Genomic DNA, 13,279 nt, shown 5'->3' on the forward strand with positions numbered 1-13,279 from the left:
CTTGAAATACATCCACAGGTACACCTCCAATTGACTCAAATGATGTCAATTAGCCTATTAGAAAGATTCTAAAGCATGACATTAGTTTTATGGAATTTTCCAAGCTGTTTAAAGGTACAGTCAACTTAGTGTATGTAAACTTCTGACTCACTGGAATTGTGATACAGTGAATTATAACTGAAATAATCTGTCTGTAAACAATTGTTGGAACAATGACTTGTGTCATGCACAAAGTAGATGTCCTAACCGACTTGCCAGAACTATAGTTTGGTTGAAAAACGAGTATTAATGACTACAACCTAAGTGTATGTAAACTTCCGACTTCAACTGTATATGCATACATCATACCCACTTGATCACTCTCTATTCAACAGTCAGATTCAATGAACATTTGTCCCTCTCTCTCCAGACCTGAGGATGATGACTTTGACATGGAGGAGGAGTTGGAGAAGCTTCACCCCAGAAGGATTCTGCCCCCCAGGCAGCCTGAGCTGGAGCCCAGGAGCAGGAGGGGTCTGGTGGTCGATCCCAGGGTCAGTGTCATCCCAGAGGGCCGGGGGCCCGGAGACAGTAGTGAGGAGGATGAGGAGACAGACTCTGACGGACCCATCCTCTACAGAGATGACGATGAAGACGAGGACGACGATCCACCAAGTAAGTAGATGTGAAGTCTGGTGATAATGCCACGTGTGTCTGGTGTAGATGTGAAGTCTGGTGATAATGCCACGTGTGTCTGGTGTAGATGTGAAGTCTGGTGATAATGCCATGTGTCTGCTGTAGATGTGAAGTCTGGTGATAATGCCACATGTGTTTGGTGTAGATGTCAAGTCTGGTGATAATGCCACATGGGTCTGGTGTAGATGTCAAGTCTGGTGATAATGCCACATGGGTCTGGTGTAGATGTCAAGTCTGGTGTAGATGTCAAGTCTGGTGATAATGCCACATGGGTTTAGTGTAGATGTCAAGTCTGGTGATAATGCCACATGGGTCTGGTGTAGATGTCAATGTCAAACTCAAAGTAAGTACAGTACTATCAAGGAAGGCCCTTTCATTATTAGTAAAAAAAGTATCAATAAGGGATATTCCAAATCGGTCTTTCTATTTTCTTCCTTCATTGTATGTATTTTACTACTTGCAGGTAAAGCTAACATGCTGACCAGACCGGACACGTCGCGTGAGCCGCAAAATACATTTAGAAATCCATGTTATTCAATTATTGCACCCACACTGCTCGCGCACGTCAACGAGCGTCTGCGACGCCAAGGGCTAAAATAGAAGTCATTCCTATTTCTGACGCAGATCGCTCTGAAAGTCCTGCCTCTCCCATCTCCTCATTGGTTTATAGAAGCAGGTACCCACGTGCCATCTCCTCATTGGTTATACCCACGTGGGTGATTGAAAGACGAACTTTGTTGTCGTGGTAATACTATGAAAGTTTAGATGCGATCACCATATAAGTTCAAAGATGAAAAAGCCTGGAAAGAGGAGAGATGACTAGAAATGATTCCATGGGCCGTTTTATGTGTGGATTAATTGTCGGGGTAGAGGTCCTTGTGCATCTCAGGTAAAATAACAACTCAATGTTTATATCCCAGGACAAATTAGCTAGTAACAGCAAGCTAGCTAAATAGGACAAATTATCTAGCAAGTGCAAGCTAACTAGCTAAATTGCCATACATGTTTAATGCTTTTCGACCTGTCCCCAAATTAATGTAATTGGTTCAGAGTTAGTTTTGATATTTTAACCTGCGTGTCTTGATCGCGTTTGGTGTGGGGGGGGGGGACAAAATACATTTATGCACGATGACACACGCGCGTTGCCGGTTTGGGTTCCGTGTTAACCCAAATGAGAAGTGTAATCTGAAGTTTACAATTTTCAAATGTGATGTAGAGCAAAAGTATTGTCCTATGTTACTGGAACTGTTTGTCTGCACCACCCAGGTGCCTTGGCCAGCCGTGTGACGAGGAAGGACACCCTGGCCCTGAAGCTGGAGAGAGAAGAGCGGGAGGGAGGAGAGGGACAAGACGGAGTCGGCTGGCAGAGCAGAGAGCAGTGGGAGGCACTCAAGAACAAGATCGGTACCACGCTCAACAGGTAACTACATCTAGAGATCGCTGTGAGTTGGGGAGGGTGTTGTTCCCCTACCCTAAATGTGTGTGTGTTGTGTGTTTCTCTCATCAGGAGGTTGAGTCAGAGACCCACAGCAGAGGAGTTGGAGCAGAGAAACATCCTTCCAGGTAACTCTCTTTCCCTCTTTCTCTGTCAGTCAATATCAACTTCATGGTTCATCTCCCCTCGCAGTTGGTTTAATGTCCTTCACCTCTAGAAAGACCAGCATCTCTCTGGTTTTACTAGTGACCCAAAACAATCTATTACGATACATCAGTCTGTCTGCCCTATAGATGCCCCCTTGTGGTCTGTAAGAGTACTTACATAAAATAAAAGCGATGACTTGATTCATGGTGCAATTTGACCATTGCTCTTGTTTGTTCTTGAGTTTAGCATTGGCACCAAAATGGTAGTGCCAACACTTTTTAGAATTTGATATATTGTCCAAAAGGTATTTTCACTCATGTAGCCTACAGGTAAAGTTTTTCATGTTTGTCTTCTGGTTTTCTTTAGACTCTGAAAGCACTACTTAAAAGCTCTGTAAAAGGACTACATAATGTTCAGACTGCAGTGTATCTAAGACAATGCACTTCCTTGTCCCAGAGGGTAAAGACTGATTAAAACGACTCCCGTTACTCCTGTGAAGACGCCAGGAGAAGCTCAGGGCCCGGAGTGCTGGTCTAGGATCAGGTCCCCCCCTGACCATATAATCATATTCATTATGATCTAAAAGGGAAAAACGGATTCTAGATCAGCACTCCTATTCTGATACGCTTAGTGAATATGGGCCCTGGTCCAGTCTACCATTTTCTCTCTCTGACTAGAGGCATGTTTTTGTTCTGTCTCTGATGGAATGGAATGTCTTGTCTTATTGTAGCCAGGAACGAAGCTGATATCAGGGCAGAGCGGAGCGAGATCAAGCGCAGACTCACCAGAAAGGTTAGCCAGACTCACTCTCACACACACACACACCTAACACACACAAACACTGCAGAATTGAAACACATTTAGATACAGTACACCAACGTGCATACACACACACCGGTGACAAAGCCATCGTACACGGATATAGAAATAAAACACTCAAATGTAACTAACCAGAGTTTATCATTTTAGTTGGACAGTAGTCACTCAGTGTGTTTTCTCTCTACCTCCCCCCAGCTGTCCCAGAGGCCCACCATAGCAGAGCTTCAGGCCAGGAAGATCCTGCGTTTCCATGAGTACGTAGAGTGTACCACGACTCAAGACTACGACCGCCGTGCTGACAAACCTTGGACTAAGCTCACTCCCTCTGACAAGGTGAGTCGCAGTTAAGCGACTAACTAAATGCATTGTAGATTGTAAAAGATTGGTAAGAGTGCTCTTCCACTATAGTACAGTGATACAGCTTTAACATCTTTGTACCTTTATACTAGGAAGTCCTGAGGTTCTTTTACTTAACCATTTCAGCAGGGTTTGGAATTCCAGACATACAGTTGAAGTGGGAAATTTACATACACCTTAGTCAAATACATTTGAACTCAGTTTTTCACAATTCCTGACAATAAATCCTAGTAAAGATTCCCTGTCTTTGGTCAGTTAGGATCACCACTTTATTTGAAGAATGTGAAATATCAGAATAATAGTGGAGTGATTTTATTTCAGCTTTAATTTTTTTCATCACATTCCCAGTGGGTCAGAAGTTTACATACACTCAATTAGTATGTGGTAGCATTGCCTTCAGATTGTTTAAGGTGGGTCAAACGTATTGGGTCGCGTTCAACAAGCTTCCCACAATAAGTTGGGTGAATTTTGGCCCATTCCTCCTGACAGAGCTGGTGTAACTGAGTCAGGTTTGTAGGCCTCTTTGCTCGCACACGCCTTTTCAGTTCTGCCCACACATTTTCTATAGGCTTGATGTCAGGGCTTTGTGATGGCCACTCCAATAGCTTGACTGTGTTGTCCTTAAGCCATTTTGCCACAATTTTGTAAGTATGCTTGGGGTCATTGTCCATTTGGAAGATGACGGCCAAGCTTTAACTTCCTGACTGATGTCTTGAGATGTTGCTTCAATATATCCACATAATTGTCCTGCCTCATGATGGCATCTAGTTTGTGAAGTGCACCAGTCCCTCCTGCAGCACAGCACCCCCACAACATGATGCTGACACCCCCGTGCTTCACGGTTGGGATGGTGTTCTTCTGCTTGCCATCCCCTTTTCCTCCAAACATAACGATGGTCGTTATGGCCAAACAGTTCTATTTTTGTTTCATCAGACCAGAGGACATTTCTCCAAACAGTACGATCTTTGTCCCCATATGCAGTTGCAAACCGTAGTCTGGCTTTTTTATGGCGGTTTTGGAGCAGTGGCTTCTTCCTTGCTGAGCAGCCTTTCAGGTTATGTCGATATAACCCGACTAGTTTTACTGTGAATATAGATACTTTTGTACCTGTTTCCTCCAGCATCTTCACAAGGTCCTTTGCTGTTGTTCTGGGATTGATTTGCACTTTTCTTACCAAAGTACGTTCATCTCGAGGAGACGGAACACGTCTCCTTCCTCAGCGGTATGACGGCTGCGTGGTCCCATGGTGTTTATACTTGCGTACTATTGTTTGTACAGATGAACGTGTTACTTCAGGTATTTGGAAATTGCTCCCAAGGATGAACCAGACTTGTGGAGTTCTTCAATTTTTTTTTCTAATGTCTTGGCTGATTTATTTTGATTTCCCTATGATGTCAGAGGCACTGAGTTTGAAGGTAGGCCTTGAAATACATCCACAGGTACACCTCCAATTGACTCAAAAGAAGTCAATTAGCCTATCAGAAGTTTCTAAAGCCATAACATAATTTTCTGGAATCTTCCAAGCTGTTTAAAGGTATAGTCAACTTAGTGTATGTGAACTTCTGACCAAGTGAAATAATCCGTCTGTTAACAATTGTTGGAAAAATGACTTGTCATGCTCAAAGTAGATGTTCTAACCGACTTGCCAAAACTATAGTTTGTTCACAAGAAATTTGTGGAGTGGTTGAAAAACGAGTTTTAATGACTCCAACCTATGTGTATGTAAACTTCTGACTTCAACTGTATACCATGTCAAACTAAAATCCCAGGAATGCAATATAACCGCTGCTTAATGGCTTTGCTGAGTTGTCCCCAGAGTATACCAGTTAAGCTAGGAGAAGAGGTTGAAACACAAATTATTGCATACTTTCTGCTGTTCAGAGGTTTAAAATCCCTGAGGAAAAATAGTTTGACCATTTCTTTGATTAAAACTGAGGTCTTAAATCATTTGCTGTTTTGTTTTTTAAATTTGCAGGACTTTTAATGACAAGTTAAAATCTTCAGAGGTTGATATTTATGAGTTTTGAGGTGCCAGTATTTGGATATGGGGCAGTGTGCCATCGCAAATATGCTTGACAGCTGGAGAGAACATACTCTGTGGCTCCATTTTCAATTTATTCATATCCAAAAAAAAGACTGATTCTGAACTATAGGCACTGATCTATTGATCTGTTTCTGTACTGTACATTACTAACGAGTAGACCTGCTCCAGGATGTTGCTCTATGTACAGTGCATCACATAACACCTGACTCAATCTTTGCTCTCTATTCTATTCAATCTAGGCTGCCATCCGCAAGGAACTGAACGAGTTCAAGAGCTCTGAGATGGAGGTTCACGAAGAAAGCAGGATCTATACCAGGTTTGTGTCCTATCCATTACCAATATTTATTTTATTTACTCATACCCTGATCCGGGACCCCAAACGAACCAAGGTTTCTCTAAGATTTTGCAAGTTGAAACCCTAGATCGTCTTAGCCAGTGCACATTATGACTTTTCTCTGTCCCCACTCCTCAGATTCCATCGGCCTTAGCTGTGCTCCTTGGCCCGGCTGCAGAGCAAGCACTTAAATGCAATACTGAGCCGGGGGGTTGCAGGAATGCAATACGGAGCACACAGACCCCTGGTGACTGCAATATCCACAGCCCCCTGTCCTGCACAAGCCTGTTCCTCTCCTGTAAGGAACACTGTTGATGGCTACATCTGAAACCATGGACTAGAGGTGTATAGCCTGTCTAAACATGGACGAGAGGTGTATAGCCTGTCTAACCATGGACAAGAGGTATAGCCTGTCTGTGAACATGGACTATGGATGTGGCCCCTCAGTCTATCCAGTCATTGTTAAAACCACAGACTAGAAGTGTGGCCTATAGATAAACGACTTGCATCTAAAACCATGGACTAGGGATTTGGCCTCTTGGTCAAACCACTTACTGTTAAAACCATGGACTAGAGGTGACCTCCATCGGTCCAACCCCTTGCATATGAATCCATGGGACTACTGGTACTACTGTACTCCAGCGTTGATCTGCCTGACCAGACAACCCCACAGGGAGAGCTGGAGAAGAACTAGCTGGACGAGGTTTTGTGGTTTAGGCCTATTTCAGCTGCCATTTTGTAGATTCCCTGTGCCAACACTGACTATCAGAATAGGAAGGACAAGAGGGACAGACGGCGATTGTGACAAAGGATGTCCTGTTTTGTTCCTCACATCACCTCCATTCTTTGTCGTTCCCTAAAGCAAGAATGTTCCCAAGAGGCCTTTACTGTACCTGGTTTTTAGAGTTCCTTCAACACTTTTCCCTATTTTTAATTGTGAACAGAAAATAATTGTATACATACTGATTGTTGATCATGACGATGGTCAACATTAGTACACGGTAGTATTAATGATTTAATGTTCAACTAAATGTGATACAGAACTTTGTTAGACTACATGACGCTGGTGAAACCCTCAAACGTGTGTTTATGGGTACCCAATGGTACCACCCTTATCTCTAATGGGACAATACATGGAGTGGTACGGAAACTGTACGGAGTAAATGTGAAGTGGCTATAGCTAGCCTACATGTCGGTGATGGGTTTAGTTGTCCAACCACAAGACATTTAGTTAAATTGAAACTCAAATGTAGTGTCTACTAGTCAGCTATCTAGCTGTGTTACATAGACCTTATTCAGCATTGCTCCATTGTCCCCATACACAATGATGTGCATTTTAACTGTGTTCTGTTGATTATCTAAGTGATTTTGTGACAGCCCATAATATAAGCTGACTAATCGTTTGTTCAGCGTAGTAATAAGGAACCATATTGTTAAAATGGACATTTAAAGTAACAAAAAAAATAAGGAAGTTGTACAATTTGAAACGTTAGAACTAATATAATTTAAGACACAACCTAAAGCTTACGTACACTATAATTATTTAACGGTTGGTTTTGAAAGACTGCGGCAGGAACATGGATATATTTTTACTTCACATTGTTACTTTGTGTATGTAGGTCATTGGTTGGCCTCAGCTGTATAGACTTATCCTGTAGATTGATTTAATTGACTTTATATTACGTCTTCCTAATGTTAAAACAAATTTGTTTTTAAATGTAATTAAAGTGTTACAACAGTGCTATTTTCGAATAATGTTACAGAAATTGGTACCGAAACAGGGTTCCCTTATTTTACAGATGTTTGGTTTTTTATAAAGAGATCTTTAAAATGATTTGCAAACCTACTGTATAAATGAATGGTCAACTCTCACTCAAATTAAAATAAATGGTTTATCATCCTAAAGAATGTTGTCAAGTTGTCATTATCCCAACCACTTGCCTTTTGAAATATACTCCAGGCGAGGGCAGTATTATACTGTACAAGCTCTATTGTTTGGCTGCATCTTCAACCTCTTCTGGGTGGAAATCTCAGGGAAACGTTGTGTGTTTTGGGTCAACAATAGCCATCAAACTATTATGAACCTTCACTATCGTCATACATGCAGATGAAACGTGTAGCCTAACTCTGGTAATAGTGTTCTTGTATTCTTCTTCAACTGTTGATACAGGGGATAAACAGCCTTCCTTGATCAGACGTGTTATATCATACTGCACATCAAACCCCAAGTTTTAAATCGGGTCCTTAAATGTGCTCCTCTTTACAGCCTTTGAAATGCTAATTATCAAGCCACGTAATAGAGACGTGTTCATTGTGCCCACTCGACCTCATGTTAGTTCTTCTAAGCCAATTAGCTGTAGAATATTGTTATGCAAGTTTTTTAGCAAAGTGAATATCTAATATTCTTCCACTCTTTCTTTCTTCATTGCCTTTCATCTTTGCTGATGTATTCTGTTTTTTATTGTTTCATTTTTTTCTTTCATTGAGTCATTGGACTATCAATTGTGGACAATGTGTTCCACCCACAATAGCCATCAGTGGGTCCTCTCCTTACCGATACCAACGTCATTCAGAACAGCTGCACCATCGAGACCATCTTGACTGGCTGCATCACTGCTTGCTATGGCAAATACACCACCCTCGATCGCATGGTGCTACAGAGGGTGGTTTGGGTGGCACAGTACAGCACTAGGTCCGAGCTCCCTGCCATCCAGGACCTCTATATCAGCCGGTGTCAGAGGAGGACCCGGAAAATGAACGAAGACTTCAGCCACTCAAGCCATAGACTGTTCACTCTGCTACCATCCGGGCAAACGGTACTGGACCATCTGCTCTTGGACCGGTTCTACCCCCAAGCCATAAGACTGCTAAATACTCTGGGTATACATTTAGTGAACTGTCTTGCACGGACTCTATGCCCACTTTAAACGGGTTGGCTGACAATGTCACACATGATGCGTGCGCATCTGATGCCTGTGGTGTTATGATTCGGATTGGTCAGATAGTTGGCAACATTGGTAAGAAGCTGCCATGTGGGGAGTCGTAGTTGGCTCGTACCCTATCTTGACTCTTGTCATGTCTATGCCAATATGACAAACATTTACTAGCTAACCAACAGCTGTAACTATGTACAGTATGCACATTGTGCAAATGTAATTGTTTTCAATAAACATTTGGAAAGTAAATATATTTTACATGTTGTTAACAATCTAAGCCAACCCCATAGTTGTGCATTTATCAGATTTGTTGCAACCAATAAAAATGTACTTCTTTGGCCTGAATGAAAAGCCCTGTCTGGAGAGCCAGGCACAGCTCAACACCCATCGAACACCATCCCTACTGTCACAAGCATGGTTGTGGCAACATCGTGCTATGTGGATGCCTTGAATGGAGCCAAATTAATGCAGCCAAATACAGGGAAATCCTTGAACCTACCTGCTTCAGAGTGCAAATAATCTTAGACTGATGAGAAGATTTACATTCCAACAGGACAATGACCTCAAGCATACAGCCAAAGCAACACTGGAATGGCTTCAGAACAAGAATTTGAAAGTCATTGTGTGGCCCACACTTGAATCCCATTTCAAATCTGTGGAAAGACTTGAAGATTAATGTTCACTGTTGCTCCCCATCTAACCATCTAACTTAACAGAGCTTGATAAACTCTGCCCCCCCCCCACACACACACACACACACACACGCGCATGCTGCCAACACACGTTCACATTCATCATATACTGCTCCTATTCTGTACTTTTTTCTTATCTATCCTATTGCCTAGTCAATTACGAAGGATACACTGCTTTCTCGGGGACGGGCCCAAATCCTTGTCATTTACGTGAAGAAAAGACAGAGAAAAAGGGGGCGGAGGTCTGGCTGCCTTCTGAGAATTCGTAGGGGAGTGAGTAAACCTCCACTACCATCCGTTCTATTGGCCTACGTGCAATCATTGGGAAATAAAATGGATGATAGACGATCAAGGCTATCCTTCCAACGGGACATTTATCTTATGTTTAACCGAGTCTAGGCTGAACGACGACACGGAAAATATGGAGCTGGTAAGATTTTCTATGTTTCGGCAGGACAGAGGAGCTATGTCTGATAAGAGTGGGGAGTGGTGGGGGTGTGTGTCTATTTGTCAGTAACAGCTGGTGCGCAATGTCTGATATTAAAGAGGTCTTTAGGTATTGCTCACCTCAGGTAGAGTACATTATGATAAGCTGTAGACCACACTATCTACCAGGAGAGGTTATACATATGATTTGTAGCTGTCTATTTACCACTTCAAACTGATGCTGGCTCTAATAACGCACTCAACCAGCTGTATGAGGCCATAAGAAAACAAGATAATGCTTATCCAGAAGTGGTGTTCCTAGTGGCCGGGGACTTTAATGCAGGCAAACCTGAAATCCGTTTCACCTCATTTCTACCAGCACGTCACATGTGCAACCAGAGGGGAAAAAAACTCTTGACCACCTTTACTCCACACACAGAGACGCTTACAAAGCTCTCCCTTGCCCTCTGTTTGGCAAGTCTGTGACCATAAATCTATCCTCCTGATTCCTGCTTACAAGTAAAGATTAAATCTGGAAGTACTCGTGACTCACTCAATACGGAAGTGGTCAGATGACATGGATGCTACGCTACAGGAATGTTTTGCTAGCACAGACTGGAATATGTTCCGGGATTCATCCAATGGCATTGGAGTATATCACCTCAGTCATCAGCTTCACAGTGACCGTACGTATATATCCCAACCATAAGCCATGGATTACAGGCAACATCCGCATCGAGCTAAAGGCTAGAGCTGCCGCTTTCAAGGAGTGGGACACTAATCAGGACGCTTATAAGAAATCCCACTACGCCCTCAGACGAACCATCATCATCAAAACGTCAATACAGGAATAAGATTGAATCATACTACACCGGCTCTGACACTCGTCAGATGTGGCAAGGCTTGAAAACTATTACGGACTACAAAGGGAAACCCAACCGTGAGCTGCTCAGTGACGTGACCAGACGAGCTAAATGCCTTTTATTCTCACTTTGAGGCAAGCAATACTGAAGCTTGCATGAGAGCACCACCTTTTCCCAGACAACTGTGTGATATCGCTCTCAGTAGCGGATTTGAGGAAGACCTTTAAAGAGGTCAACATTCACTGTCCCTGTGCCCAAGGAAGTGAAGGTAACCTACCTAAATTATTACTTCCCCGTAGCACACACGTCTGTAGCCATGTTCCTTGAAAGACTGGTCATGACTCACATCAACAGCATCATCACGGATACCCTAGACCCACTCCAATTTTGCATACCAGATCCACAGATGACGCAATCTCAATCGCACTCCACATTGCCCTTTCCCACCTGGACAAAAGGAACACCCATGTGAGAATGCTGTTCATTGACTACAACTCAGCGTTCAACACCGTAGTGCCCACAACGCTAATCACTAAGCTAAGGACCCTGGGACTAAACACCTCCCTCTGCAGCTAAATCCTGGTCTTCCTGACGGGCCGCCTCCAGGTTGTAAGGGTAGGCAACAACACGTCCTCAACTGAGGGACCCCTCAGGGGTGTGTGCTTAGTCCCCTCCTGTACTCCCTGTTCACCCACGACTGAATGGCCAAACACGACTCCAACACCATCATTAAGTTTGCTGACGACACAACAGTGGTAGGCCTGATTGCAAGGTCTCTGACCTCTCATCATTGTAATGTGGTGCCAGGACAACAACCTCTCCCTCAATGTGAGCAAGACAAAGGAGATGATTGTGCACTACAGGAAAAGGCGGGAGGTTTTCGATGTCTTCACTATTATTCTACAATGTAGAAAATAGTTGAAATAAAGAAAACCCCTTTAAAGAGTAGGTTTGTCCAAACTTTTGACTAGTACTGTACATCATTGGACACGACCAGGAAGTATGCCATGGGAACGTGTTGCTTTCATATCATATTAAAACCACACAATCTCCCTCCCCTCATTTAGTGCCTGATGAAAGGTCTTTGGAGATCCACCATGTTTTGATTAAGAAAAGCAATAACAAGCCTTTAAGGGAATATAGTATTGTGGCCTTCAATATGTTCCCACTGTATTATAGCAGCTCTGTAGTGACAGTGTTTCTCCTTCTGCACCCTCTGTCCCTTCATCCCTCTCTACCCCTCTCTTTCTCCTTCTGCCCATATCTCTCTCCTTCCCCATCTCTCTTCTCATTCTCTCCCTCTCCCTGCACAGTTCTCAATCCTGTATAGTAGTATTTTCTCCAGCTCATGGCTCTTAAGTGTAAGGGTATAGATAGAGGATAGTGTCTGCCTGATGCACTTTACTTTGCAGGGGTTGTACCCAGGGAGATTTCAAAAGCCACATGAGAGCTGTGGCGAATGGACCACTCTCTCACCATGGAGACAGGGAGCAGAATGCCTAAAATGTGCGATGGATCTGGGCTTGTGGGACTCTGAGATGGGAGATGCCTAAAGGCTTCCTTCCCTTGAAGCAGGGCTATAGTTTTTCAAAACACCTCTCATAAACTCAGCAAAGAAAGAAATGTCCTGTCACTGTCCCGCAGGTGTGACGTTCGGATGTATCAATCCTGTGCAGGTGTTGTTACACGTGGTCTGCCACTGCCAGGATGCTCAACTGTCCGTCCTTTCGCCCTGTAAATCAAATCAAATCAAATGTTATTTGTCACATTCACATGGTTAGCAGATGTTAATGCGAGTGTAGCGAAATGCTTGTGCTACTAGTTCCGACAATGCAGTAATAACCAACGAGTAATCTAATCTAACAATTCCAAAACTACTACCATATACACACAAGTGTAAAGGCATAAAGAATATGTACATAAAGATATATGAATGAGTGATGGTACAGAACGGCATAGGCAAGATGCAGTAGATGGTATCGAGTACAGAATATACATATCAGATGAGTAATGTAGGGTATGTAAACAAAGTGGCATAGTTAAAGTGGCTAGTGATACATGTATTACATAAAGATGCAGTATATGATATAGAGTACAGTATATACATATACATATGAGATGAGTAATGTAGGGTATGTAAACATTATATTAAGTAGCATTGTTTAAAGTGGCTAGTGATGTATTTTTACACCAATTTCCATCCATTTCCATTATTTAAGTGGCTGGAGTTGAGTCAGTGTGTTGGCAGCAGCCACTCAATGTTAGTGGTGGCTGTTTAACAGTCTGATGGCCTTGAGATAGAAGCTGTTTTTCAGTCTCTCGGTCCCTGCTTTGATGCACCTGTACTGACCTTCTGGATGATAGCGGGGTGAACAGGCAGTAGCTCGGGTGGTTGTAGTCCTTGATGATCTTCATGGCCTTCCTGTGACATCGGGTGTGTCCTGGAGGGCAGGTAGTTTGCCCCCGGTGATGCGTTGTGCAGACCTCACTACCCTATGGAGAGCCTTACGGTTGTGGGCGGAGCAGTTGCCGTACCAGGCGGTGATACAGC

The 13,279-nt window shown here is 43.2% G+C and overlaps 1 protein-coding gene across 1 annotated transcript in view; it reads left to right on the plus strand.

Moving 5' to 3' along the window:
- LOC135552061 (phosphatase and actin regulator 4A-like) overlaps positions 1-7,716 on the plus strand; it is a 34,678-nt gene extending 26,962 nt beyond the window's left edge. The window contains 7 exon segments of the mRNA XM_064983438.1: positions 410-654; positions 1,942-2,095; positions 2,183-2,238; positions 2,988-3,049; positions 3,272-3,409; positions 5,717-5,793; positions 5,950-7,716. Coding sequence (XP_064839510.1) covers positions 410-654; positions 1,942-2,095; positions 2,183-2,238; positions 2,988-3,049; positions 3,272-3,409; positions 5,717-5,793; positions 5,950-5,965 — 748 coding nt within the window. The 3' untranslated portion in view covers positions 5,966-7,716.
- The last annotated feature ends 5,563 nt before the right edge of the window (positions 7,717-13,279 follow it).

This window comes from Oncorhynchus masou, chromosome 13 (genome assembly GCF_036934945.1).
Source record: "Oncorhynchus masou masou isolate Uvic2021 chromosome 13, UVic_Omas_1.1, whole genome shotgun sequence".
NCBI lineage: Eukaryota > Metazoa > Chordata > Actinopteri > Salmoniformes > Salmonidae > Oncorhynchus > Oncorhynchus masou.